At 42.7% G+C, this 27,967-nt stretch overlaps 1 protein-coding gene across 2 annotated transcripts; it reads left to right on the top strand.

Annotated features, from left to right (window-relative positions):
• Positions 1 to 4,171: 4,171 nt before the first annotated feature.
• Positions 4,172 to 11,225, top strand: DMRT2 (doublesex and mab-3 related transcription factor 2). 2 transcript variants are annotated; one of them, XM_032291006.1, is made up of 4 exons: positions 4,172 to 4,587; positions 5,399 to 5,970; positions 7,462 to 7,564; positions 9,402 to 11,225. In XM_032291006.1, exons 2-4 carry the CDS (start codon positions 5,443 to 5,445, stop codon positions 9,455 to 9,457), a joined length of 687 nt encoding a protein of 228 aa, XP_032146897.1. In that variant the 5' UTR covers positions 4,172 to 4,587; positions 5,399 to 5,442; the 3' UTR covers positions 9,458 to 11,225. The 2 variants fall into 2 exon arrangements, with proteins under 2 accessions (XP_032146897.1, XP_032146896.1); XM_032291005.1 differs by having other exon boundaries at positions 9,890 to 11,225.
• The last annotated feature ends 16,742 nt before the right edge of the window (positions 11,226 to 27,967 follow it).

The following is a 27,967-nucleotide window of genomic DNA, read 5'->3' on the forward strand; positions in this document are numbered from 1 at the left end:
GAGACCCTGCGCTCGGCCTTCAAGTTGGGCGGTCTGAGCAGAGTAGGGGCTGAGGTGGGGGATCTGTGGGGGAATGCTCGGGGCAGGATCAACTCTCCGCGATTAGCTCTGTGAGTGAAGTGGGAGGTGGCAGGGCCAGGCTGCAGAAGTCGGGACTCTGGAATGGGATCCGAGCCTATGTGGCCACGCCAGAGGGACATCACGAGAGCTGCGTGGCTCCGTGGGGAACAGGGTGGGGTGGGATTCGCAAAAGGAACTAGATGGGTGAGCGGGAGCCAATTTGAAACTCACTTTCCTCCACCTTTATTTTATTTTTAAATCTGTGGCAGGGTGTTTGAGGAAAAAAAAACACCTTCATCCAGGAAACAACAACAAAAAAGAATTCTCTCTCTCTCTCTCTCTCTCTCTCTCTCTCTCTCTCTCTCTCTCTCCTCTCTCTCTCTCTCTCTCTCGACAGGGTCTCACTTCTGTCGCCTAAGGCTGGAGTGCAGTGGCGCGATCTCGGCTCACTGCAGCCTCGACTTCTCAGGCTGAAGCGATCCTCCCACCTCAGCCCCCTAAATATCTGGGACTACAGGCTCGTATTTTTTGTTTTTAGTAGAGACGGGGCTTCGTCATGTTGCCCACGTTGGTCTCAAGCCATCCACCCGTGTGCCGGGCCTCCTTCTTTTTCTAGTTCAGTTTCCCTTAAGTGGCTCGCTCAAAGAGGGCTTCTCACTGGGCAGGTCCGAGCAGGGCCAGAAGGGGAAGGGGTACAGGGTAAAAGAGGTTTGGGGAAAAGGGACAGGGAGACGGAGGGGGAAGGGGACTCCTGGCCTGTCTCCACCAGGGCAAGCCCCGCCAGCTGAGCTCTGTGGGCTGAGTTAAAAGCAGCCCAGTTGCTTTGTAATTTACAAGAGGCACTCCGAATTGTTCTTTGTAATTTGGTATCGTTTTACAAGGCAAAGGACTTGTTTCCTCATCTCACCAGGTCCTCAGTCACAGCCTGACCCCTTTTAAGAGAGGGACCTCGAGAGGGGAGTTGGATTCCTTGAGCAATCGCCTTTCCATCAAGTTTTCAAGGCAAGCCTTGGCCGAGCCCTCCCGGGCTGCCTGTGCTGCCACCTCCGGAGGAAATCCACGTCTGTACTGAGCTCCTAACCTGTGAAGGCGCGCTAACCTCGTAATTGCTGAGCCGGGCCAAGGAAGGCTACTCTTTCTCCTTTGCAGATGAGGCAACTGAGCTTCAGAAAAGTAACTTAAGATCACCTAGCCAGTGGAGCAAACAGCTCGGGCGCAGGCCCTCCGACTCCGATTCCCTCTGAATATTTAGTTTATTAAACAGTTTGAGCAGCCGTAGATTCCTTTCACAATCCGATAAAAACTATGATCGTTACTCCTCCCCTTTCCCAAAATGTACATATTTTCGCATTCAATTTCGGAGCTTCTCGGACTTCCGAAGTTCGTCCCAGGATAAAGACCCTTTTTCTCCTCCCCCTCGCCCCGCCCCTTGACCTCGCTTCCCGGTAATTGCTGGGATTCTGATTCTCTGGAGGCTTTCTGGGCGGAGGGGTTGAGTGTAATTCAACTGGGTTATGATTACAGCTGCTTGTTCCCCGGTGCAGCAGACGGGTGTGTAAGGAGGGTAGGACCGGCCAGGCACGTGGAGATGCGCAAGATGTCTGGAGAGGGCAGTGGGGCTTTGTGCACGTTTTGGATAGGGGTGAGGGTTGAGAGCCAGGGAGGAAGCAATCCTGAGCTCACCTTCCTGAAACCCACGGGCTGAGGTCCTCCAGGAAGCACTGGGGCTCAGCTTTTCCTACGTCGGTGCAGTTGGAGCACATACAGGAGGAAGGCTGGTGGCTCTGCCAGAACATTCTGAGGGCCTCGTTCTCTCCGTACTCTGGGACCTGCAGTCCCATCTTCCATTTGGCGTCAGCCAGCGTGGTTAGTGTACACAAATCCCACTTGTTTCCTCCTTATGTCGCAGTTTTAAAATTTCTAATTAGTTCAAGAGCTGCTTGACTGCTCATTTACTTTCAGTTTTGCAAACAGGCTTACACCCCTTTCTCCTTCTGTTCTTCCTCCGGTCGGTCCCCCTTCCCCTCAATCTAGTTTCCCAAAGTTAGCAAACCTACTTTCTTGATTTTGTTTCTTAACATTTAAAACAACTGGTGAAGGAGCTAATGATTTCATCTCCTTACCACCACCCTTAACCTTAAAAGCAATAAATAAAAGAAAAGCCCACCCTGCCAACCGCTTGCACAGGCGGCCAGCGGTGGTGCGGGTTTGTAGTTTGCATACACCTCGCGGGGCAGAAGCACTGTAATACCTGTTTGCAAAGGCAGAAATGTAGCTAGCAGGGGAAGACGCTGGAAAAAACCAGAATGATTTGATAAAAACGTGCTGGGTCCTGTTACAGGAGGGCTGCTGGTAGTAACCTTAGGTACTAAAATCAGAAGGGGTTCGGGGGAGTAAAATTTTAAAAAGCAAACCCGCGGCGAGTCTTTCTTGCTGGGAGTGAGGGGCTCTGCAAAGTTTCTGGGACTTCAGAACAGAGGTCAACAAGGTCGACAAGGTTCACTGCTCTCCCGGAGACTACTGGGTGATCCAGGGTTCCTCTCTGAACCTCAGTTTCGTCTTTGGAAAAACGGGGATAGGAATATATTTCTGCTGCGGTCAAGAGCTTAAACGCTCCAATGTAGCTGAAGAAAATGTGCTTTGATGAGTGAGTTTAAAAAATGTGCAAAAAGAAACTGGTGTTACAAGGTGGTGTCAAGGGCGAGGCGGTAACAGTTTGTGTGACCCCTTGTCCCTTGTTGGAGGGCGCACCGCTCCCAAGTCATCCTCTGAGTCGCCAGAGCTACCGAAAAGCCGAAGGGAATAAGCAGGAGTGTTTCTCTATTTCCTTCATTGGGCTTCCCAAGAGGCTCTAGGAAGAAGCATCCCCACAAAAGGGAATCCCAATGCCTGGTCACCGGGGAGGAATTTTCCAGCATCACTGAGGGCTTGAGAATACCTGTGGTCGGTAGCGTTAGTTTCACAGTAGTTCCTAAGCTGCCTTTGTTTCTACTTCTTGGAGCCAGGTTAACTTTTAACATTCTGACAAACTCGGAGAAAAGTAACGTTGGAGTTAAGACAGGAATTCCCACCCTTCAACAAATATTTGTTGCGGGCCTACTGTGTGCTCAGTGCAATGACACCCAATTTTGTAAAGTCTCCTAAACCGATCCTACTCTAGAGGTCTTGATTTTATTTACAGATGCAGCTAGAAAAGCGTCTCTATTGTTTTAAATTTAGTTCAAGAAATAGAATGCAACGTTACATTAGAAGACTAATTCCTTCTTTTAATTTGTTGAAATTTTAACTTTATTGTTAAACATTTTGTAAAGGATTTTTTGAGGGAGTCGTTAGAAAGTCTATAAAACAATTATGCACACTAAAACGCTGTCATCTTTTAACAAAGTTTTGTTTAAGTGCATGCTTCCTAAATCTCTTAATAGCATGCATTTCTGATCGTCCCCAAATTAATTGTAGTAGCAACTGATACAGCAGAAAAATTAAGTGTCTTGTAGTTGACTTGGCCACCTGCCACATAGGCTTGGTGAAGGTTTATGAGGAACTATTTGGCACTAGACGCAGAAATATGGAAAGGCCATTTGTACGCTAACTAGGAGCTTCGGTGCCAGTTAACTGATGATGTACTCTTGCAGGAGAAAGAAGGATGTCTCTGTACGCCCCGATTGAGAGGAATCATTTTTACGCCCAGTTTGAATTAATGATTGATTGAATCGCAGAAATACTTGTGATGCTGTTAGAGAGCAATACTGGCCTTTCTGATCTCTTCCTCGTCGTTTATTACTTTGTCTAGTGGATAACGCATTCTTAAGAGTGTATCTCTGCTTGTTTCCCAGTCCACGAGATAAATGGCCACTTCTCTCTCGCAGGTCCGGTCATACCTCGGGTTTAGACTCTGGACAGGCGACCCGACTGCACCGAAGGCCCCGCAGGCGGACTCTGGCTGAGCGGTGCAGGGAGGAGGGTGTAGACCTCAGAGAGGCGGAGGGCGCCCGGCCGGCGTGCCTCGGCCAATCAGTGTACACACCGCCTGACAACCGGCCAATCAGAGGACGTAAAGCTCTGGGCCGGAGTGGATAATACTAGAAAGGGGAGCGCAGTCTGGAGACCGAAGCCAGTGGTGCTGAGCTGAATGCAGCTGCGCGCGCCCGCCCAGTGAGCCCGCGATCTGAGCCAGGCGGGGGCGGCCCGACCTTTCCCGCCCAGCTTGGGTCAGAGGAAGCCGAAAGCGACCTCAGCAAGGTGAGGCGCCCAAGGCTGCAGAAGACCGAGCAGAACTTTGCAGAGTTCGGGATGTGCTGGGCTAGGTCGCTGAGGACTTGACTCGCCTCCTCCCTCCTTCCCTGCACCTTCTCCCGCCCCTCCACCATCCAGGGGGTTCGTTCCGGGTCTCCAGCTATCAGCTCCAGGTGTCGTGTTTGAGGGTAGCGACCCCGATTTCTGTTTGCATGCACAGCCAGCAGCCCTAGCGCCAGAACCTAAAGCTGGATATCTTTTGCCTGGGCTACCAGCCCGGGTCTCAAAGTTTTGGTGAGTGTGAGTGCTGTGATGCCGCTCGGGGTGTCAGGGAGGGCAAAGGGCGTGAATCATCTTTCACCTTTTCTATTTGACTTGGATGCCTTGCCTTAAAGATGTAAACCAAGCCCTAAGTACAGAGGGCCCACGCGGCTCAGCCCTGTGCACCCTAAGTGCTATTGAGGCTGGGCAGGCATCTGTAGCTTTGTGCTCTTTGCCCCTATGGGACTCTAATGACAGCAAAATTTTGCTTTTTAGTTAATTATTTTGGGGAGGAGGATTGAGAGGACCTCTTCACCTCTTCGATCCCAAGGAGGGTTACTTGTCGTGGTGCAGGCTGATGCGAGGCATTTGGGAAGCATGGAGTGGTACTTCAGTGGGTCTGAAGGGTCCCTTGTAATCAAAAGAAAAACAGTTCTTCCACGGATAGTTTTATGTGCATCATGGCCGTACTGGTTGGGTATGCGGAAACCTGACAAGTGACCTGGGCCGGCCTAGTTGGACACAATGCTTTGTGTGTGTGATCAGTGAGTTACCCAGGGACTTGTCAGGAAAGCCTGTGTAAAGCCAGAGAGGGCTGCGGTTAAAGGTCAGGTGCTCACAGAGCGCTTAGAATTAATAAAATAAAACCTTTGTTGGGTTGTGGATCCCTGGGGGCCCTAGAGATACACTAAAGGCACGTGTGGCCTGGAAGGGAGGGTCCTGTAATGAGAACAGGATAACTCATGGGGCCGGAGGCGGGCAGACCGGGAGCTCTGGGCCGGAGGCTCAGGGATGGTCCCTGACAGCGGCCGGTGGGTCTTTGGATTTCTTTGTGTTTCCTCAGAGAGCGGGCCGCTGAGCTCAGGCCCCAGCGAGGCCCCGAGCGCCATGGCCGACCCGCAGGCTGGGTCGGCGCCCGGGGACTGGGAGATCGATGTCGAGAGCCTGGAGCTGGAAGGCGACGGCTGCCAGGCGCCGCGGTCAACGCCCCCCAGGGTCAGCCCGCCGCCGCCGGCCGACGGGGACGGAGAGGACGACGAGGATGACGACGAGGAGGACGAAGACGCGGAGGAAGAGGGCGACGGCGAGGAGGCGGGAGCGCCCCCGGGAATGCCCGGCCCACCGGAGCCGCAGCGGGGACTGCAGCCGAGGCCTCCGCTCGCGCCTCAGGCCTCGCCCGCGGGCACCGGGCCCCCAGAGCGCGGCACTCCTGCGGGCGGCTGCGCGGAGCCGCGCAAGCTGAGTCGCACGCCCAAGTGCGCGCGCTGCCGCAACCACGGCGTGGTGTCCTGCCTGAAGGGCCACAAGCGCTTCTGCCGCTGGCGCGACTGCCAGTGCGCCAACTGCCTGCTGGTGGTGGAGCGGCAGCGCGTCATGGCCGCCCAGGTGGCGCTCCGGAGGCAGCAGGCCACCGAGGTGAGTACTCGCCCGGCCCCGGACGCGCCTCGCAGGGGCGTCCCGGGCCACAGTGGAGGTGGGGGAGTTGGAGGGGACTGGGCAGGTATCCACATCCCCGCGCCCAGGGGCTTGCAGCGCCCGGCACTCCCTCGGAAGGATGGTAAGAACGCTTTTCTGTCTACATTGGCAAGCAGGGTCGGGAGGGAGAAAGCAGGCATCTCTGGGGAACTTTTGCATTAAAAAGCAGGCAGAGAGGCCTCGAAAGTGATTAGGCCCATTTTAAACGTCGAGAGAAAATCAGTTTGCTGTTTTTTTTTTTACATTTAAAAGTGTGTTTTCGTGGTGTTGAGGGGCGGGATTGGAGGCTGGAGTGGTTGATCCACTCTCCACGGCGTGCAGCTCCACACCCTTCACGGCTGTACCAGTGATGGTCGAGGAAAAGAACACGCAGCACGCATGCACTCGGGGCTTCCGCGCTCACCCGGACGTTTGAGATCTCCAGAACACGCATTTTACGGATGAGACAAAACGTGCATGAGAAGTTAGATGCTTGCAGCCCAATGTCATCAATCCGAAGCTACTCTCCCTGTAAACTATCTGAGAGCACGTGCTTCCCACCGGAGGACTCCAGCTAAGAGGAGAGCCAGGGTTTTCTTTCCCAGAGAGGCTCTTGAACCTCTGATTTTGTATTTATTTCCTTGTGCGCCGGCGCAGGGAGAGCTCAGGTGGCGAGGCTTTACAGGGCCTCCCCCCAGACTCAGGACCAGGGAGGATTTTTTATTTTACTTTTTGGAGAAGAGGAGCTGGGGAGTAAGCGGATCGCTAAAGGCAGCGATCTGGAAAGCCTCTCGAGGGCCGAGGAGAGCGCGCTGGATGCCAAAGACACCGGATCCTGGGCTTGGTCTCCCCCCGCGTCCTGCACGGGTTGTCGCCGGCCCTGCGTTCCCACGCGTTCTTCGCCGCATATGCTGGGTAGGGCGCGGGCGTGGGAGGGCCCAGAATCCCACCAGCTGGCGGTGATGCGGCGGCGAGGGCGGGCGTCCGTTATGCGAAAATCTGGAGTTTGCAGCCAGACCCAGGAGTAATAGCAGGCCTTGGGGTACCTTCTACCCAACAGGTGGGCGCCTAAAACCCAGCAGGGCTGCAACCATTTCTTGAGGCCGGGCTTCTACAGCCTCCCGGACTAGGGATTTCACTTTTTCACTTACCCCCGGGATGTCCCTTCACTTCTGCCCATATAAAGGTCTGCGTAGTGAGTCTGGAGTGTCTGTGCTGGAGAAAGCAGGGGGCCCAGCTCACCAGCTGGCCGGAGGTTCCAGCGCCTTGCCCTAGGATTAAGGGGTGCTGATATTAATTCGTTTGTAATTATTTTTCACACGGAATGGGAAACTTCAATACATTTAGAAGGGGGAGAGTTTCTAGAAGATTTACTGACATCCCGTCCTTCCCCCGTCTCGCTCACATTTTCTTTCAGGGCATTATTTTTGATGATGTTTCTTGTGTTTACAGGACAAGAAGGGGCTTTCTGGGAAACAGAATAATTTCGAGCGCAAAGCTGTGTACCAGAGGCAAGTCAGAGCCCCCAGTTTGCTGGCCAAAAGCATTTTAGAAGGTAAAGCAACAAAATTATCCTTCAGCCTTATAAGCCGAGTTGAGTGACTCTCATTAATCTGGCACAAAGTGTATTTATTAATCTGTTAAAGTGCTGTCTAAAGGGAAGGTACTTTTTATTAGAAAGGTTTTGTTTAGGTGTTCGCTGAGCCCATACGCTAAAACAGAACCCAGACAGAGAAGATTAGCCTGGCCCCTGAGCCAGAGAGTTTTCCTCTAGGAAGGAAACCACCACCTGGGAAAATGAATCTCACAAACCTGCTGAGGTTTTTGTCACCACCAGTTTAAGAATCCCTAACATTTAGTTGTCTGCTTAGTGGTTCATGGGTTAATATGGAGCGCATGTGAAATTTACCCTGTGTGAGGGATGTACAAATATATACTGCCAAGTGATCCTGGAGCAGATGTCTTGGAAGGAAATAAAGCAAAACAAAACAAAACAACATAACCACCTCTACTTTTCTTAGTTTTTGGAGATGAATAGATTAAGTCAAGTGAGGAATTTAACAGCTGCCCACAACTAATAAAGACCTTTAGTCTGGGAGTTCAACCTCAGATTCCACTCTTTTTCATGTACTTTTTTTTTCCCTCCTGGATTACTTAATTCCTGTGATTCCAAACTTCATTTTGCCATTTTTGACAGTCAAGGTTATAGAATCTGAAAAAGGTTTTGAATCCAGCAAGTGAAGTGGAGGTTGAATGCAAACAGTGTGAAATCTCTTTCTCTCTCCATACTCTCACTTTCATGAAAGGCTGTGGTTACATTAATTTTTCTTAAAATATTACTGAGTTTTTAAAGCATCTCTACTTGGGTATGGAATTTATTTACTGACCTTCTCAATAACATATTGGCTATTTTTAACCGTTTTCCTTTAAAATTTAAAAAATATAAATAAGGGAAAGTTAACGTTTGCTTTAATCACTGCCACTTCATTAAATTCAGCTTGAAAGTAAACAAAAATTTTTAAGTAAACATTTGGATTCTGTTTTTGTTTTTTTTTTTTCTTGTATGGCTTCTGAATTTTGTTGGTTCTGGACAGGTTTTGAAGTTGGTGTGTGTCCCATCATGTGTTGTATACCTCTGACCTTATAGTGGTTTCTTCTTTTATTTATGCATTAAAAATAAATTTGGTTACAAACTGGATAAACAGATTTATAATAATAGGGCCACATTGATAAACTGAACTTGTGCCAAAGCAACTTGAGCAGTGCGAGGACTAAATGGAATGGTAAATTCAGCTAAATAACTTTCTGGCAAAAACTTACCATAGAAATGGAAACATTAATTTTCAAATTTTATTTTATTTTCAAATGAGTATGGTGGGTTTGTCACTATGTAAATACAAATATAACAGTGGACCCTTCAAACAAATTTAATAGAGGTGAGTACTTGGGGATAATAAAATTCTCCGAGTATTTTATCCCCATACTCTGCGTATTTTACGCCTCTTGGAATTCTATTTATGTTACACTAATCTTTGTTTTTGACTTTGTTACTATTCATGCGATGACTGAGCCTGTGTTCTAATGATTGCTTGTTCAACCATTTTGGTATCTGGCCAAAATGATTAGAGCTTGGGAAAAATGTTTTAGAACAGTTATTTTCAATAGAGGAGGGAATACTCCCCCCGCTTTTTATGGGCTTTGTTTTATTTTGTTTTGTTTGTACTGGTAGTCAGGGGAAGGGGCCTGGTTAAATTGTTCACTGCAGAGCGTGTTTGACTAATTAACAGCTCTTTTCAATTTTCTATGCTTCTCTATTTCCTGAACTCTTTTTTTTTTCTTTTCCACTCACTAATCTCCTTTAACTTTCTTTCTTTCTTTCTCTTTTTTCCTAGTTCTCCTTGGATTATTCTACAGCTATTACAGTGTGTACATAATGAACCATCTTTAGAAAATAAAAGTGACATCAGCTCTAGGTATAGATATATTTTTAATAATAAAAAGATGACATGGATAATAATAAAACATTGATTGACACAAGATGAATAGTCTTGTCTCTTAATGCATAGGGGGCCTTGGAAAAATATTAAAATTTTGATCAATAAAGTATGCCTTTTGAAGCAAGCAAGCAAACACATCTATAACAACAAGAACAACAGCAGCAATAACACCACCAACAGGTTGCAATGTGGACATCCTTCACCCTCCCAGGAAACTATTTTAAACCTAACCTGTACTTTTGCATTCTGTATAAAAATATTAGTGAGATAAAACTGTAAATAATTGTTCTGCTGATTTGCAGTGTTGCTGTTGCGTTCTGGGTTTCCAGATTTTTCTTCCGTAGATGTCAGTCTCTTTCACGTGCAATCTTTGCTTCTTTTAGGCTATCGCCCCATTCCAGCAGAGACTTATGTAGGAGGGACCTTTCCTCTACCTCCCCCAGTTAGTGACAGGATGAGGAAAAGAAGAGCCTTTGCTGATAAAGAGCTGGAGAACATTATGCTGGAGAGAGAATATAAAGAAAGGGAGATGTTGGAAACGTCTCAAGCTGCTGCCCTGTTCCTGCCCAACCGCATGGTGCCTGGACCTGACTACAACTCCTTCAAAAGTGCCTATAGCCCCAGCCCAGTGGAACCACCAAGCAAAGACTTCTGTAATTTTTTGCCCACCTGCCTTGATTTAACCATGCAGTATTCAGGGTCTGGGAATATGGAACTAATTTCTTCTAATGTCAGCGTGGCCACGACTTACAGACAGTATCCCTTGTCCTCGAGATTTTTAGTTTGGCCCAAGTGTGGTCCCATTAGTGACACCCTCCTCTACCAGCAATGCCTGCTAAATGCCACCACCTCAGTTCAAGCCCTGAAGCCTGGGGTCAGCTGGGACTTGAAGGGGCCACGAGTCCAGGATGGACTTAGTGCAGAGCACGACATGATGCCGTCGAAATTGGAAGGCTCGCTGGTGCTGCCTCACACTCCTGAGATCCAGACCACGAGAAGTGACCTTCAGGGTCATCAGGCTGTCCCAGAGAGGTCCGCGTTCTCCCCACCCCAACGGAATTTCTCTCCTGTTGTTGACACGGACTCCCTGGCAGCTCAAGGGCACGTCTTAACGAAGATCAGCAAAGAAAACACCAGGCACCCTATGCCACTTAGACATAATCCATTCCACTCATTATTCCAGCAAACGCGTAATGACAAATCGGGTCCTGAGTTGAAAATACCATTTGTCAAAGAGGCCTTTGAAGAGACCCCTAAGAAACACAGAGAGTGTTTAGTTAAGGAGAACCAGAAGTACACATTTACAATAGACAGATGCGCAAAAGACCTTTTTGTAGCCAAACAAGTTGGAACAAAACTCTCGGTGAATGAACCACTGTCATTTTCTGTTGAGTCTATTCTTAAGAGGCCTTCATCTGCCATCACTCGTGTTTCTCAGTGAAAGGCTGCTTAAACAGAAAGCTGGATTTTCTGCAGTCTCAGAGTGTTCTTGCCATTCACTATTTTTTTTCAAAGTTAAGATGTTTGTGTAAAGAAATTTCTAATGTAAAGATGATTTTGAAAAATTTTATATATTCATAATATGCATGTACTTTTTCTTATCACATATATTTAAACTTACGGATGGAAATTGCCCAATGTGCAAATTGTTAAGTACCATACTTTACACAACATTTCAAAAAGCAATAAAATTGACACCGTCTTCTAAATGACCCAGTATTTGCTGAAGCAAATAGCAGTCTCTGTCTAGGTGAAGAAGCTATTTTTCTATGATTCTGAATATTTTGAAGTACCCTTAATGGCCACTGGGGGCCACAGGAAAACCTTTATAGTATTTTAGTTTTGCATTTTGGAGGGCACATTAATTATTCAGGACTGTTTGAGGCAAAAATAACTATTTACAGTATCTTCAGGACAAAGTTGAATTAATTTGCAGGGAAATCAAGTGTAATGTCTCTTTCAGATGATGATTTGGGTTCTTGGAAGAGATTTCTTTTGACTCCCTGGGTCGCAGTTTCTTTCCCTGGTGAGGATGTTTATGTGGGGCCCCCAGCTTCCTTCCTAGAAACATTTCTAGTTTCTTTGAACAGTCTATGATTTTAGGTTACTAGGAGCCACAAATCAGGTTTCCTTGTAAGATGTGCTCAGTGCAGCCCACGATGGGGCCCAAACCTCCTCTCAGCTCTTGCATGAGCCCACTGTTTTTGAATCACTGGTGACAGCAGGCATTTGGACACAGGCCCAGTCACAACTCTTATTAGGTCCCCAAGTATCAGCTTTATGCCTCCCACATTTGCACCACTGTCAAAGACCTTCAGTGTAGCTCTCTTCTGACACAAAAACATTTACTATTCAAATTGTTTCAGCTGACAGTTGCTGAAGCATGCAGATATTTATCACAGCATGAGGGTGACTTCTGATTCTTACACTTTTTCTCCCCCACCTCCTCTTTTTTTTGATACAAGGTTTCATTTTGCATGCCAGGCTGGAGTGTAGTGGTGTGATCATGGCTCAGTGCAGCCTCTACTTCCCAGGCTCAAGCGCATGCCTGTAGTCCCAGCTACTCAAGGGGCTCCACCTTCCAGGCTCCACCTCAGCCTCTTAAGTAGCTTGGACTACAGGCATGTACCATTATGCCTGGCCAGTTTTTAAATTTATTATTTTTTTTGGATTATGTGTAGAGGTAAGTTTTAAAAATTTTTGGAAGAAACAGGGTCTCCCTATGTTTCCCAGGCCTGTCTTGAATACCTGGGCTCAAATGATCCTCGTGCCTTTGCCTCCCAAAGTGCTAGAATTACAAGTATGAGCCACTGCACCCATCATTTCTCCCATTTTTTAGTTCTTATTAATCCCTTGTTTTGCTCAGTAAAATGTTAGCTGTTGTTCCATGTAATTGATAAAATAAGAGTAAGACCTTTATGAGAGTACTAAGTTCATCTCTTAAGACCTCACCTGTGGACCCCAAGTTAAGTTTTAAGATGCCGTAGTTATTCCAATAGAGAAAATCAAGAGTCAAGTATCTCGCTTTTAATACTGCCACAGTGGGAGGTTTTACTTCAAACTCTGCTGCTGTCTTCTGGGTAACAAGAACACGAGGTAGGTATGTGGAAGGTGCCAAGTGATTCAGCATTGTAAAGAGTTTCTTTCTGGCTCTCGAAAACACTTCGAATTACTTAAAAGTGACTTTGCTACTAATGAGCTCATGTAAACCTCCAGGGATTCTCTGAATTGTTGCTTAAAATTAGCATCAATTTCAAAAAACAACTAGCCAAACCTTGGGTTGACTTTCAGTTTGTGCTTGTAAAATAATACTTGGTTTTACTGAGTCAAATTTGTTATTTTTATTATTGCAAAAGTCAGAGTGAATGGAAGTTTGCCAGAAGGAAAGGATATGAAAACAGGCAGAGATTCCAATAACTTTTAAAGATTATCATTAAGTGGAAAAAATGTTTTCCAGCCAAGTATGCCCTGATGTCAGAGACAGAATCTAACTCCAGTTATCCCTGCCAGTCATCTCTGCTTTGTATAGAAGCATTAATTTATGTCTTTCTATCAGAAACTTATTTTTTGTTTCAATTGTTAAATGTAACCTCAGCATTGAATTAAACTGCTTCAAAGGTAATGAGGGGAACTGTATTAGAATACAAGCACATAAAAAATCTCAGTGAGAGGCCTTCTTAATCTAAACATGATTTTGATCTCTTACTTGCTCCACTTTTGTGTTTTGAATACTTATATTTGTTAAGATGTTTCTCTTTTGTATTCAGTGAACACATGGGGACTTCTTTTCTGTCCTCTCTCTCTGTATCATTTTAATCCCATTAAGTGAATCCAGTTGGCTGTGGGTATTAGTGGTTTTTCTCACATTACCAGTGACCAGAATTTTATTGTTCTTGAACATTTATGAGGGTCAGTACTTCCCCTGGCAAATTTATTATTATACTATGCATTAGTTCTGCTGTAATAATGAGTTCATTGAATTTTAAAGCTACCAACTCTCCCATCGGCCACTTATTAAGAGCTTTGCACTTGGCTCTCTGTTTTTCAAAACGATTTCACTTCCATGAAAGCGGCATATAGAATCTTCAGAAAATATTGTCATTGACATTAAATCAAACTTGTGGTTCACTTTAAGCATTTTCTATATTGAAGGCAATAAATGGATACAGTTTTAATAATATTTGAGAATGTAAAGAACAGAAAAACATGGACATTTTTTTCTCAGTTGAACTCACAATAGAATAATACAGCTCTAATGATGCGTTGTTGTCTTTCCATCTCAACTGATCAATTGTGATCGTTTGCTGAATTTGCAGTTCTTGAAAGTTTACAACAGTGCTTCCCGAACTAATGGACAAATAAACCACCTGAGAATCCTAATGCTGCTGGGTTTCAGGCCATGCTTAGAGTAGCAAATGTTTACAGCATATCTGCTATTTCAATGCACATTTAATATTATCTGCTGTGAATTTTGAATTGTAATGAAGTAATCATAATATTACTAGCATGAATAATTTAATGTATGGAAATAGTTAAAAAAACATTTTTCTTTCTTTTTTTTTTTTTTAAGATGCAGTATCACTCTGTTGAGCAGGCTGGAGTGCAGTGGTGTGATCCCAGCTCACTGCAACCTCCACCTCCTGGGTTCAAGCGATTCTCCTGACTCAGCCTCCAGAGTAGCCAGGATTACAGGCGCCTGCAATCATGTCCGGCTAATTTTTGTATTTTTAGGAGAGATGGGGTTTCATCATGTTGGCCAGGCTGGTCTCAAACTCTGGACTTCAAGTGATCCACCTGCCTTGGCCTCCCAAAGTGCTGGAATTACAGGCATGAGCCACCACACCTGGTGGCCATTTTCCTTTTTCACTAAACCTAGACCAAGACCTAGGCAAGTCATACAGCAGACAATGCCTGCCCCCCACCATCTCTTTTTTTTCTCACAAACCTGGAAGTTTTAATCTGGTTAAAAATATAATATGCATCTTTTATTTTAATTGCGGGAAGACATAAAATTTGCCATCTTAACTATTTTTAAGTGTACAGTTCAGTGGCCTTAAGTACATTCACATTGTTGTGCAATCATCACCAGCTTCCAGGCACATAACCCTTTTCATCATGCAAAACTGAAACTCTATACCCTCAATAATTCCCTCCCCTCCCAGCTCCTGGCAACCACCGTTCTACTTTCTGCCTCTGAATTTGACTACTCTGAATACCTTATAAAGGGCAATCATGCAGTATTGTCTTTTTTCAGTACCTCATAAAAGTAAAATCAGACAGTATATATCTTTTTGTGATGGCTTATTTCACTTAGCATAATGTGCTCAAGGTTCATTATGTTTTAGCATATGTCAGAATTTTCTTCCTATTTAAGACTGAATAGTATTCCACTGTGTTTGTGTGTGTGTGTGTGTGTGTGTGTGTGTGTGTGTATGTATGTGTTTAAACTGCTTCAAAGGTAATGAGGAGAAAGCTATTACAATAAAAATGCACTAAAAAAACTCACTGAGAGACCTTCTTAATCAAAACATGAATTTTATCTCTTACTTGCTTCATTTTTGTATTTTGAATACTAGCAGTTGTTAACATGTCTCTCTTTTGTATTCAGTGAACACATGGGAACTTCTTTTCTGTCCTCTCTGTCTGTATCATTTTAATCCCATTAAGCGAATCCAGTTGGCTTACTCTACTTATATGAGGTACTTTCCTTATATAAGGTACTTTTTTCCTATCCCAAACTCATCAATTAGGTAAGTTATATACACACACTGTATGTATACTTTATATATATACACACACACTGTATATATTTAGATATATACGCACACAGACACACATACGCAGATACACACAAACACAGTGGAATACTGTGTGTATGAGTGGAAATGGTGTATAAGTAGATATATATACACACATACATACATACACATACAGTGCACACATGCACACATAAACTTTTTTTTATCTAGTCATCGGTTGATAGACACTTGGGTTGCATCCAGCTTTCAGATATTTAAAATAATACTGCCATGAACAAGGATGTCCAAATTTTTTTTGAAACCCTGCTTTCAGCTCTTTTTGGTATAAATGCCCCTTCTCTTCACCCTGTTCTCACTTCCTAGTTTCACCTGCTTCCTGTCCTTAGGAACTGAGGTATCTCAGGCATACATTCCTCCCACACTATCTCCTCTCTTTCAGTGTGTGGACCATTTCCACTCAACACTGCTATTACCCAGAAAGGCTCCAGTATCAGTTGTGTACCTCTTAATATGAGTTTAAATGAGATCTTCACTTAAAAGCTTAATTCCGGCTGGGCGTGGTGGCTCATGCTTGTAATCCCAGCACCGTGGGAGGCTGAGATGGGTGGATTTCAAGGTCAGGAGTTCGAGACCAGCCTGGCCAATATGGTAAAACCCCGTCTCTACTAAAAATGCAAAAATTAGCCAGGGGTGGTGGTGAGTGCCTGTAGTCCCGGAGGACTACTCAGGGACTACTTCAGCTACTCAGGAGGCTGAAGCAGGAGAATCGCTTGAACCCGGGAGATGGAGGTTGCGGTGAGCCGAGATGGTATCACTGCATTCCAGCTTGGGCAACAGAGCAAGATTCCATTAAAAAAAAAAAAAAAGCTTAATTTAAATTGTGTAATGAAACACCGTAACTTGTATTAAGAAACTTTCTGGAATTCCTTCTGCAAAACCTCAGAAGCGCTAAATTGTGAGGAAATGGCTGAAGGTCAAGATGAGGAAATAAGGAGAATCCACCCTTCCTTGTAGAATAATAGATAAGACTTAGTGTTGAGGCTGAGTTTCCAATTGGGACTAGAATTCTTTCTGGCTCACCTGAGTTCGTTAACATTGGATTAATTTTAATATTCCTATTCTAGGTCTGTAAACTTAGGCTTATTTCCATGGGTAGGGAATTTGTAGGGCAGATAGTTCATGAAATGGCTGGACCTTGCATTATAGAAGCTTGGGCCTGTGGCATCCTCTTATATTTATTGTAATAATTATACAAAACTTTTATCACATTCCACCCCCTTAGTTCTTTTAGTTTGTAACTTGTGATGTCTAAATACATCTAGGGCATGCTAGACAGAGATACTTAGAAATAGGTTGCCATTTGTGGTAATCGTAAATGTGAAATAAAAATTAACATATGATTAGATCCTGACAAATAACAGAGCATGTTCACATTTGTTATTTTTTTATATTCCTAACATAAATTCTATAGAAATTTGGTAAATGACCATATGAAGAGTTGAATCTATGAATTTGAGTCTGTGGATATGCTTACAAATTTGGGGATTCTTTCCAGTATACAACATGACTTGATATGGCAGTACAGCTCTAAACTTTTGTATATAAATGTTAAGTGCATCTAATGCTGATATATAATATATGTTATACATTACATATGTATACTTTTACTTGTATGACTACATCTATCTCTATGTAGAAACATTTGCATATTCATTCTACCTTCATTAAGTTACACACATACACACACCAGTCTCATGGGGTTGTGAGACTGAGTTAAAAAGTGGGAAAGAGAAACACTGAGGCCACATTTTCTCTGGGGTCCTTCCTGCACATGCCTGAGTGAGGCAGGGTTGCTGGAGAGGAACCATTTTTGCTTTGTCATGGGATTCCTCTATCAGGCATCTTTATTTGGGGAACTCTTAATTCAAGTGTATTTTTACAGATTTTTAACAAGCTCCAAAACCAGCACCTCTGTTCCATGCCTGGAGTTCTGAACTAATCAAGAAATAGGACAAAGGAGTTGGCATTTGGAGATTAGAATCTTCTTACCTACCTTTATTACTGGTTATGATTACACTGGAGAATATGACTTATATCCAGGAACCAGGAGACTTCATAATACTAAACTCCAGGATTATACAGACTACCTACCTAGAAACAGTCAGCAGTGGCCCAGCACACCTCCCTTGCATGTGGGTAGTGATTGAGTGTCTGTGTTCTCTGTGTGCAAGTTAGCTCTTAAAAGGAAGGCAAAAAGAATGAAGGGAGCTACCCATGCTCATTCTCCTATCCCAAACTCATCAATCAGGTAAGTTATTCTCCCTGCATCATTTGATTAACATAATTTTGTTATTATTTTCTTTGTTTTCAACTGAGATCAATCCAAAGACCGTATACACTTGATTTTGATGACTGCAACCAAAGTTTTAGTCCTTGCTCATGACTAAAACACCAAAAGCATTGACAACAAAAGCCAAAATAGACAAATGGTATCTAATTAAATTTAAGAGCTTCTTCACAGCAAAGGAAACAATCATTAGAGTGAACCAGCAACCAACAGAATGGGAAAAAACTTTTGCAAGCTACCCATCTGACAAAGTGCTAATATCCAGAATCTATGAAGAACTAAAACAAACGTACAATAAAAAAACCAACCCCATCAAAAAGTAGGTGAAAGATATGAACAGACAATTTTCAAAAGAAGGCATTTATGTGGCCAAGAAACATGAAAAAATGCTCATCATTGCTGGTCATTAGAGAAATGTAAATCAAAACCACATTGAGATATCATCTCACACCAGTTAGAATGGTGATCATTAAAAAATCTGGAGACAACAGATGCTGGAGAGGATGTGGAGAAATCGGAATGCTTTTACACTGTTGGTGGGTGTGTAAATTTTTCAATCACTGTGGAAGACAGTGTGGTGATTCCTCAAGGATCTAGAAATAGAAATACCATTTGAGCCAGCAATCCCATTACTGGGTATATATCCAAAGGATTATAAATCAGTCTATTATAAAGACACATGCACATGTACATTCATTGTGGCACTGTTTACAAGAGCAAAGACCTGGAACCAACCCAAATGCCCATCAAAGATAGAATGGATAAAGAAAATGTGGCACATATACACCATGGAATACTATGCAGCCATAAAAAAGGATTAGTTCATGTCCTTTGCAGGAACATGGATGAATCTGGAAACCATCATTCTCACTAAATTGACAAAAGAACAGAAAACCAAACACTGCATGTTATCACTTATAAGTGGGTATTGAACAATGAGAACACATGGACATAGGGAGGGGAGCATCACACCGTGGGTTCGTTGGGGGCTGGGGAGCTAGGGGAGGGATAGCAGTGGGTGGGGAGATTGGAGAGGGTTAACATTAGGAGAAATATCTAATGTAGGTGACGGGGGATTGGAGGCAGCAAACCACCATGGCAGGTGTATACCTATGTAACAGTCCTGTAAGATCTGCACATGTACCCCAGAACTTAAAGTAAAATAAAAAAATAAATAATAATAATAATAAAAAGATTGGCATTGATTTCAGTGTAGCTTTCATATGGGCCAAGGTTGCAGTATCTGTCAATCAGGGATGTGAATGCTAATGTAATAAAAATAATAAAGCAATCTGTTGCTCTAAAAAAAAAGTTTAAGTCCTTGCTAAAGATATAAGCTGGGAGGCAGGAAATGGTGTTATTGCTTCATATGTGCTTACTAGACTAAAGACTATGTATATTTTTGTTTTAGAATAAAAAGTAAAACTGGAGCAATAAGTTCATTTACCCCAGATGGAACTGAGACATTTGGTATAGCATGCTGGCAAGCAGTGAAGAATTGTTTTTCTGAGGAGTACATCATTTGATGTCATTAAGTAGCATGGCCTAAGGGGAGTGTTTCGTTTCTATGCATCGCCACCAAATTATTTTCATGGAATGGCATCATAAAAAGTTATCCGAAGAAGATACCTGAGATGTTGTGTAGCTGTGAAGCCAAACTAATATGATTTCCTCATTTGATGGCGTTACTATAGAGGTATCAGGGGAAGGCCACATGCAAGTTATGTCTCAATTTGTCAAGGAGTGCAAGAAAGTCTTTCATGACAGGGAATTTTAGGATGGATAACAGTGAAGTCAGGAGAATTTGTAGCTGCTTGAACAGTTATCTTCACAAACAGAGTAATAAATCAATGTCGATTTCAAGGAAAATCTTTAGTCTCATGGCCAATGAGACCTCTTGTTTTGGGTGATATCCTGGATGGCAAATAAAGACGTAAAAACTGTGCTCATCAAATCTGTACATGACATTAAGTTGGGAGGTCTGGCCGCTACTGTTGATGGCAGAGTTGGGTGAGACTAGGACTATAGTTGAAAGGTCAAATCTAGTATTTGGATTTTAGAAGCAACTGTCACCAAATTATGAAACTTTACGGTGAAGGAGAGCTAACCTGATATTAGTTTATGTGAAAATGATCTGGAAGCCATAGAGGACTGCAGAGCTTAAAAGGAACCGTAATGAATCATGGCTGTAAGAAATCGCTAATACTAACCTGGATTCCATGAACAGAGCCTCCAGAGGAAGAGAAATGCTAACTACAGTGCATTTCCTCCCCACTTCCCCGACAGATCACATCTGGGAATTTGTGCCCAACTCTGAACACTGCATTTATAGTGGAGTCACTGATACACTTGGCGATGAGGTTGGTGAAAGAACTAGACTGACAATCTTGCCTACCTATAGACAGTTAAGGGCCTTGGGAATGTGACCTGGAAAAGAGATATCTTAAGGAAAAGGACTTGATTTCTGTTTTCACATATTTAAAATATTGTCATTTTGGAGAAGGAATTAAGGTCCCTTTGAGTCTCTAGAAGAAACAGTCAGGGCTAAGAAGAGGATGCTAAAGGGGGTCAAATATAGCAAAATGAAAGGAAGATCATCTTTCAGTTTGGCTTGTTCATAAGTGGACTGGTCAGCATTGTGAAAGAATGCGTTTGGAGATCTTTACGTGAAGCAAAGAAAGAAACCTTGCAATGAGTATGAGAATGAAATAGGAAGCAGATGCTGCTTTATTTATCTTCATCCGCTAAGTCCTAACATACAGTTGGTGTCAAGAGATGTTTGCTTAATGAGGAGAATCTTCCTCAACTCTGATAATTTTCCGAGAAGGATCAGATGAAGTACTTTTTCCTCCTAGCCAAACTCTCTAGAAAATCATATCACCAATTAGTTCTTTGCAATTTTAAATCTTACTTAACATTTTTATCTATTTAAGGTGTACAGTATGAAATTGTTTAAATAGACAGGGTCTCATTCAGTTGTCTAGGCTGGAGTGCAGTGGTGTGATGATAGCTCACAGTCACCTCCAACTCCTGGGCTCAAGAGTAGCCTTAACTACAGGTGTGCACTACAATGGCCAGCTATTTTTTAAGAATTTTATTTTATTTTGTTTTTCATAATACTTTAAGTTCTGGGATACATTTGCAAAATGTGCAGGTTTGTTACATAGGTATACATGTGCCATGGTGGTTTGCTGCACCCATCAACCTATCATCTACATAAGGTATTTCTCCTAATGCTATCCGTCCCCTAACCCCCAACCCCCGAACAGGTCCCTGTGTCTATGTGTTCTCATTGTTCAACTCCCACTTATGAGTGAGAACATGTGGTGTTTGTCTTTCCGTTCCTCTGTTAATTTGCTGAGAATGATGGTTTCCAGCTTCATCCATGTCCCTACAAAGGACATAGTATTCCATATGTGCCATTTTCTTTATCCGGTCTATCATTGATGGACATTTGGGTTGATTCTAAGTCTTTGTTATTGTGAATAGTGCTGCAATAAATATACATGTGCATGTGTCTTTATAGTAGAATGATTTATAATCCTTTGGGTATATACCCAGTAATGGGATTGCTACGTCAAATGGTATTTCTGGATTTAGATCCTTGAGGAATCACCACACTGTCTTTCACAATGGTTGAACTAATTTACTCTCCCGCCAACAGTGTAAAATTATTCCTATTTTGCTATATCCTCTCCAGCATCTGTTTCCTGACTTTTTAATGATCACCATTCTCATTCATAAAAAAAAAAAACTCATTCTAAAAAAAAATGAGTTTTTTTTTTCATATGTTTGTTGGCCACATAAATGTCTTCTTTTGAAAAGTGTCTGTTCCTATCCTTTGCCCACTTTTTGATGGGGTTGTTCATTTTTCTTGTAAATTTGTTTTTGTTCCTTGTAGATTCTGGATATTAGCCCTTTATCAGATAGATCGATTGCAATTTTTTCTCCCATTCTGTAGGTTGCTGTTCACTCTGATGTTAGTTTCTCTTGCTGTGCAGAAGCTCGTTACTTTAATTAGATCCCATTTGCCAATTTTGGCTTTTGTTGCCCTTGCTTTTGGTGTTTTAGTCATGAAGTCTTTGCCCATGCCTATATCCTGAATGGTGTTGCTTAGGTTTTCTTCTAGGGTTTTGATAGTTTTAGGTCTTATGCTTAGGTCTTTAATCCATGTTGAGTTAATTTTTGTATAAGGTGTAAGGAAGGGGTCCAGTTTCAGTTTTCTGCATATGGCTAACCAGTTTTCACAACACCATTTATTAAACAGGGAATCCTTTCCCCATTGCTTGTTTTTGTCAGGTTTGTCAAAGATCAGCTGGTTACAGATGTGTGGCAATATTTCTGAGGCCTCTGTTCTGTTCCATTGGTCTGTATATCTGCTTTGGTACCAGTATCATGCTGTTTAGGTTACTGTAGGCCTCCAGCTTCGTTCTTTTTGCTTAGGATTGTCCTGGCTATACGGGCTCTTTTTTGGTTCCATATGAAATTTGAAGTAGGTTTTTTCCAGTTCTGTGAAGAAAGTCAATGGTAGCTTGATGGGGATGGCAATTAGTCTATAAATTACTTTGGGCAGTATGTCCATATTCATGATATTGATTCTTCCTATACATGAGCATGGAATGTTTTTCCATTTGTTTGTATCCTCTCATTTCCTTGAGCAATAGTTTGTAGTTCTTCTTGAAGATGTCCTTTACATCCCTTTTAAGTTGTATTCCTAGGTATTTTATTCTCTTTGTAGCAATTTTGAATGGGAGTTCACTCATGATTTGGCTCTATTATTGGTGTATAGGAACGCTTGTGATTTCTGCCTATTAATTTTGTATCCTGAGAGTTTGCTGAAGTTGCTTATCAGCTTAAGGAGATTTTGGGCTGAGATGATGGGGTCTTCTAAATATATGATCATGTCATCTGCAAACAGAGATAATTTGACTTCCTCTCTTCTTATTTGAATACCTTCATTTCTTTTTCTTGCCTGATGGCCCTGGTCAGAACTGTGTTGAATAGAAGTGGTGAGAGAGGGCACCCTCGTCCTGTGCCAGTTTTCAAAGAGAATGCCTCCAGCTTTTGCCCATTCAGTGTGATATTGGCTGTGGGGTTGTCATAAATAGCTCTTATTATTTTGAGATACGTTCCATCAATACCTAGTTTATTGAGAATGTTTAGCATAAAGCATAAAATTCATCTTCAGTGAATTTTACTGAAGACCTTTCCTGCATCTATTGAGGTAATCATGTGGTTTTTGTCATTGGTTCTATTTATCTGATTATGTTTATTGATTTGCATATGTGGAATCCACCTTGCATCTCAGGGATGAAGCTGACTTGATCATGGTGGATAAGCTTTTTAATGTGCTGCTGGATTCATTTTGCCAGTATTTTATTGAGAATTTTCGCATCGATGTTCATCAGGGATATTGGCATGAAATTTTGTTGTTGTTGCTGTGTCTCTGCCAGGTTTTTGTATCAGGATGATGCTGGTCTCATGAAATGAGTAGAAGGAGTCCCTCTTTTTCTATTGTTGGTAATAGTTTCAGAAGGAATGGTACCAGCTTCTCTTTGTACCTCTGGTTGAATTCATTTGTGAATCCTTCTGGTCCTGGCCTTTTTTTTGGTTGGTATACTATTAATTACTGCCTCAATTTCAGAACTTGTTATCGTTCTTTTCAGGGATTTGACTTCCTCCTGGTTTAGTCTTGGGAGGTTATTTGTGTCCTGGAATTTGTCCATTTCTTCTGTTTTTTTTTTTTTCTAGTTTATTTGCATAGAGGTGTTTATAGTATTCTCTGATGGTAGTTTGTATTTCTGTGGGATCAGTGGTGATATCCCCTTTATCATTTTTTATTGTGTCTATTTGATTCTTCTCTCTTTTCTTCCTTGTTAGTGTGGCTAGTGGTCTATCTATTTTGTTAATTTTTTCAAAAATCAGCTCCTGGATTCATTGATTCTTTGAAAGGTTTTTCATGTCTCTATCTCCTTCAGTTCTGCTCTGATCTTTGTCATTTCTTGTCTTCTTCTAGCTTTTGAATGCCCAGCCATTTAAAAAAAAATTGTAGAGGCAGAGATTTGCTGTGTTGCCCAGGCTGGCCTTAAAATTCTGGCCTCAAATTATCCTCCTGCCTTGGCATCCTAAAATGCTGGGATTGGTGTTCCAAGCTATGGCACCTGGTCTTTTTACAGCTTCTGACTGCCTCAGATCTTAACTACTGATAGCCTATTGATCACTGGAAATTTTACCAATAACATAAACAGTTGATTAACATATATTCTGTATGTCATATGTATTTTATACTGTATTCTTACAATAAAATAAGCCAGATAAAAGAAAATGTTATTAAGAAAGTCATAAGGACAGGTGATGCAACACAGATGAACCTTAAGGATTTTATGCTCAGCAAAATAAGCTCATCATCACAGAAAGATAAATAGTGTGTGATTCCTCTTACATGAGGTACCTATAGTAGTCAAGATCAGAGAGACATAAAGTAGGACAGTGGGTGCCAGGAACTCGGGGCGGGGGGAGGGAGAAATGGAGAGTTGTTTGAGGTGTACAGCTTCATTTTTGCAGGTGAAAAGAGTTCTGGAGATGCATGGTGGTGACAACTACAGAAAAATGCAAATATATTTGGTGCCACTGAACTACAAATTTTATGTGTATTTTACCACAATAAAAAGGATTGGAAAAAAAAAAAAAGAAAGTCATAAGGAAGAGAGAATATATTTACTATTTGTTAGGTGGAAGTGAATTATCATAAAGGTCTTTATCCTAGTTACCTTCACATTGAGTAGGCTTATGAGGAGGAAAAAGAGGAGGGATTGGTCTGGCTGTCTTTGAGGGTGGCAGAGATGGAAGAAAATCCTCAAACTTTAGCAGTTTAAACCCATGTTTTTCAAGAGTCAACTGCAAAATTAAGCTTACGTATTAGTTCTTGGGATTTACTGTCTATATCAGCAGTCCCAACCCTTTTTAGCACCAGGGACCGGTCTCATGGAAGACAACTTTTCCATAGACAGGTGGGGAGTGGAGAGGAATTTGAGATTAAACTGTCACACTTCAGATCATCAGGCATTAGATTCTCATTAGGAGCACGCAACCTAGATCCCTTGCATGTACAGTTCAAGACAGGGTTCAGGCTCCTATAAGAATCTCATGCCACTCCTGATCTGACAGGAAGTGGAGCTCCGACAGTAATGCTCGCTTGCCCGCTGCTCATCTCCTGCTGTGTGGCCTGGTTCCTAACAGGCTGCAGACTTGTACTGGTCCATAGTTTGGGGGTTGGGGACCCCTGGTCTATATGATGATAAATAGTAATTTCTGAAAATCGTTTCTCTGTATTAGCTATTTGAATAACTAGTCAATTTTGATTGAAAATAATATTTAATATGGCTAAAAAACCCAAAATAGATTTAATTGAGATTGTTAACATAGATAAAGTCTGATTCTATTCAAACGTAGTGAAGTTGAACTTCAGTTCTACTTGAAGTTGTTAGGTAAATCTGTAAATATGATTCTTTAGATTTGAGTTACTGTTTTTATTTAATCCAACAAGCATTTATTAGGCACTTACTGTGAGCTGAGCAATGGTAAGCTCTGAGAGATAGTGACAACTAAGATATGGTCTTCAAAAATTTATCATCTGAAAGGGTACTGTAGATTATATTAATAATTTTTCTCTCCATGTACTCTGTGAATGCAGGCAGCCCTTCTGCTTCCCAGCTGCCTTAGTCTTCTGCTTGGAGACAGTCCACGGTTATTTCCTGCCATTCGGGGCATAGATTGTTTGGATGCAACTCTGTTCACTTTCATTCTTTCTCTCTCATGTTTTACTGTGATCAGAGCTTTTGAAAAAAAAAATTGTAGATTCAGGAGTTTCCTGTAGGAAAGTTGTGGGTTTGGCCCCAGTTTCCCCATTTTGCTATAAAAGTCAAGGATGGTGACAGTGACCATGAAATCAACAGAGGACAATCATTCCTTAACACATACATTAAAGTAGCTAGGAACCCAGTGTGACTCACTAGCCAGAAAGCACCTAAATGCTTTTTATTAATGATGATATTGCAGGAAACATTTGCAAAGTCCCAGTGAAAAACAAACCACAAAAAACTCAGCGCCTTCTTCTGAGATAATGAGTCTGAAGACTCAAGGCAGGCAGAGGGCAGGTGAGGAAGTGATAGGGCTGTGTGACTGTTCATGGAATTCAGCCCACTTTAATGAAATTGATTGAAAACCTTCCTATGTAACTGGGCCTGTTATTTAGATTTTCTTTAAAAAAAAAAAAAAAAAAAAAAAAAAAAACAACCGACCAGTCCTGACAACATAAGGAAGATTTCATCTCTACAAAAAATAAAAAAAAAAATTAGCCAGATGTGGTGGGATGCACCTCTGGTCCCAGCTACTTGGGAGGCTGAGGTGGGAGCACTGCTTGAGCCCAGGAGGTCGAGGCTGCAGTGAGCCACGATTATGCCACTGCACTCCAGCCTAGGCAACACAGTGAGACACTGTCTCAAAAAACCAAACCAAACCAAACAGAGGCTGACTGTAGTTATTATTATTATTTTTTTAAATAGGGGTTAATTTAGGGAGAGAGAAGGAAATCAGGAATATGAGAATCTTAGCACTTAGCAGGCCTCTCAAAGACTACAACATGGTCTAAGCACTAAAAGGTAGCTTTGTCCAGATCTGGCAATCCTATTTTCTTGTTGTTCCCTTGGCAGTTTGATCAAGGGAGAATACCAGAAACTGCTAGTTGCCTCTTCAATATCCACTCTTCCCTTCTTTAGTAACAGAGCCCTGGTTTTATTTGGACTGGCGATGTGCCCAGCTAAAAGGCTGCATTTCCCAGTCTAGTTTGCATCTAGGTGTGGCCATGGAGATGCAGGTGGCCAGCCAGGGGTGAGACTTCAGAAAATCTCTCTAAAGGGAGCTAAAACTACAGGGGAGAGTGCCTTTTTTTTTTCTTCTTCTTTCACCTTCTTTCTTAGAATTTGGACCTCTTTTAGCATGCTATAACCTTGAGGTTGGCAGCCATGTTCAAAGAAGGTTGGAGCAGAGAAATCAAAGCAGCTGGATGCTGGTTCACTTTGAGGTTCTGCCATACCAGCTCTGGATTGCTTTCCTCTGCTCATTTTTATAGGAGATAAGAACTCTCTATGTGTATAAGCCATTGTAAACCAGAAAGTATTTGACACAGGTCTCAATCAGTTTAGAAGTTTATTTTGCCAAGGTTAAAGACTGCTCAGGAGATAGGACTGTGCCTTTCTCCAAAGATGATTTTGAGATCTTCAATATTTAAAGGGGAAAGGGCAGATACTCGGATACTCAGGAAAGAGGAAGAAAGTTTTAAAAGGTGTGGGTAGATAAGAGGCAAATGTTTGCATTCTTTTGAGTCTTTGATCAGCCATTCACACATGAGGGGGCAGAGGAACAGTTACTTATGCATTCATCTAGCACAGCGAAGCTACATTTCTACATAAGATAAAATAAACATAGGGCAGAGGAAGCAATCAGATATGCATTTGTCTTAGATGAGCAGAGGGATGACATCGAGTTCTGTCCTTTGTCCCGTACCTGTGAAGATAAGCTATCAATTTACAATGTCAGAGTGAAATTCTACAAAACCGTTTTAGGATAAAGATCTTGGGGCCCAAAGGAATTTCCTAGTGGGAAAATCATGAGGGAGGAATGTAGCTTAAAAAAAAAAAAAAACAGGCCGGGCGCGGTGGCTTAAGCCTGTAATCCCAGCACTTTGGGAGGCCGAGGCGGGTGGATCACAAGGTCAAGAGATCGAGACCATCCTGGTCAACACGGTGAAACCCCGTCTCTACTAAAAATACAAATTAGCTGGGCATGGTGGTGCGTGCCTGTAATCCCAGCTACTCAGGAGGCTGAGGCAGAAGAATTGCCTGAACCCAGGAGGCGGAGGTTGCGGTGAGCTGAGATTGCGCCATTGCACTCCAGCCTGGGTAACAAGAGCGAAACTCCGTCCCAAAAAAACAAACAAACAAACAAAAAACAGTTGTAGCTATCTTATTTAGGAACAAAACGGGAGGCAGATTTGCATCACACAGTTCCCAGCTTGACTTTTCCCTTTGGCTTAGTGATTTTAGGGTCCTGAGATGTATTTTCCTTTCACACCATCATCACTAGGTCTGAGTTACAAACAGCTGAATGTAATTCCTTCTGATAAAGGAGGACATCTCCTCTCTGATAGGGAATCTACTGACTGCATTTGCTTTTCTATGGTTCCTGATGACTCCACTCTATTTCCTTCCCCTTGTAGCTTCTCTTTACTATTTTCTGTGTATCTTCTGACTTCTGTCTCTACCACTTACTGTCCTCTCATGCTGTAAGTCCTTTCT

This window comes from Sapajus apella, unplaced genomic scaffold (genome assembly GCF_009761245.1).
Source record: "Sapajus apella isolate SASKATOON/1434 unplaced genomic scaffold, GSC_monkey_1.0 scaffold24, whole genome shotgun sequence".
In the NCBI taxonomy this organism is placed as follows: domain Eukaryota; kingdom Metazoa; phylum Chordata; class Mammalia; order Primates; family Cebidae; genus Sapajus; species Sapajus apella.

Excerpts from the sequence above, each read along its gene's own strand:
- DMRT2 (XM_032291005.1), top strand. The coding sequence starts at position 5,443 with ATGGCCGACCCGCAGGCTGGGTCGGCGCCCGGGGACTGGGAGATCGAT. Across the intron at positions 5,971-7,461 it reads GGAGGCAGCAGGCCACCGAG|GACAAGAAGGGGCTTTCTGG; the intron begins GTGAGTACTCGC and ends TTGTGTTTACAG. Across the intron at positions 7,565-9,889 it reads GGCCAAAAGCATTTTAGAAG|GCTATCGCCCCATTCCAGCA; the intron begins GTAAAGCAACAA and ends TGCTTCTTTTAG.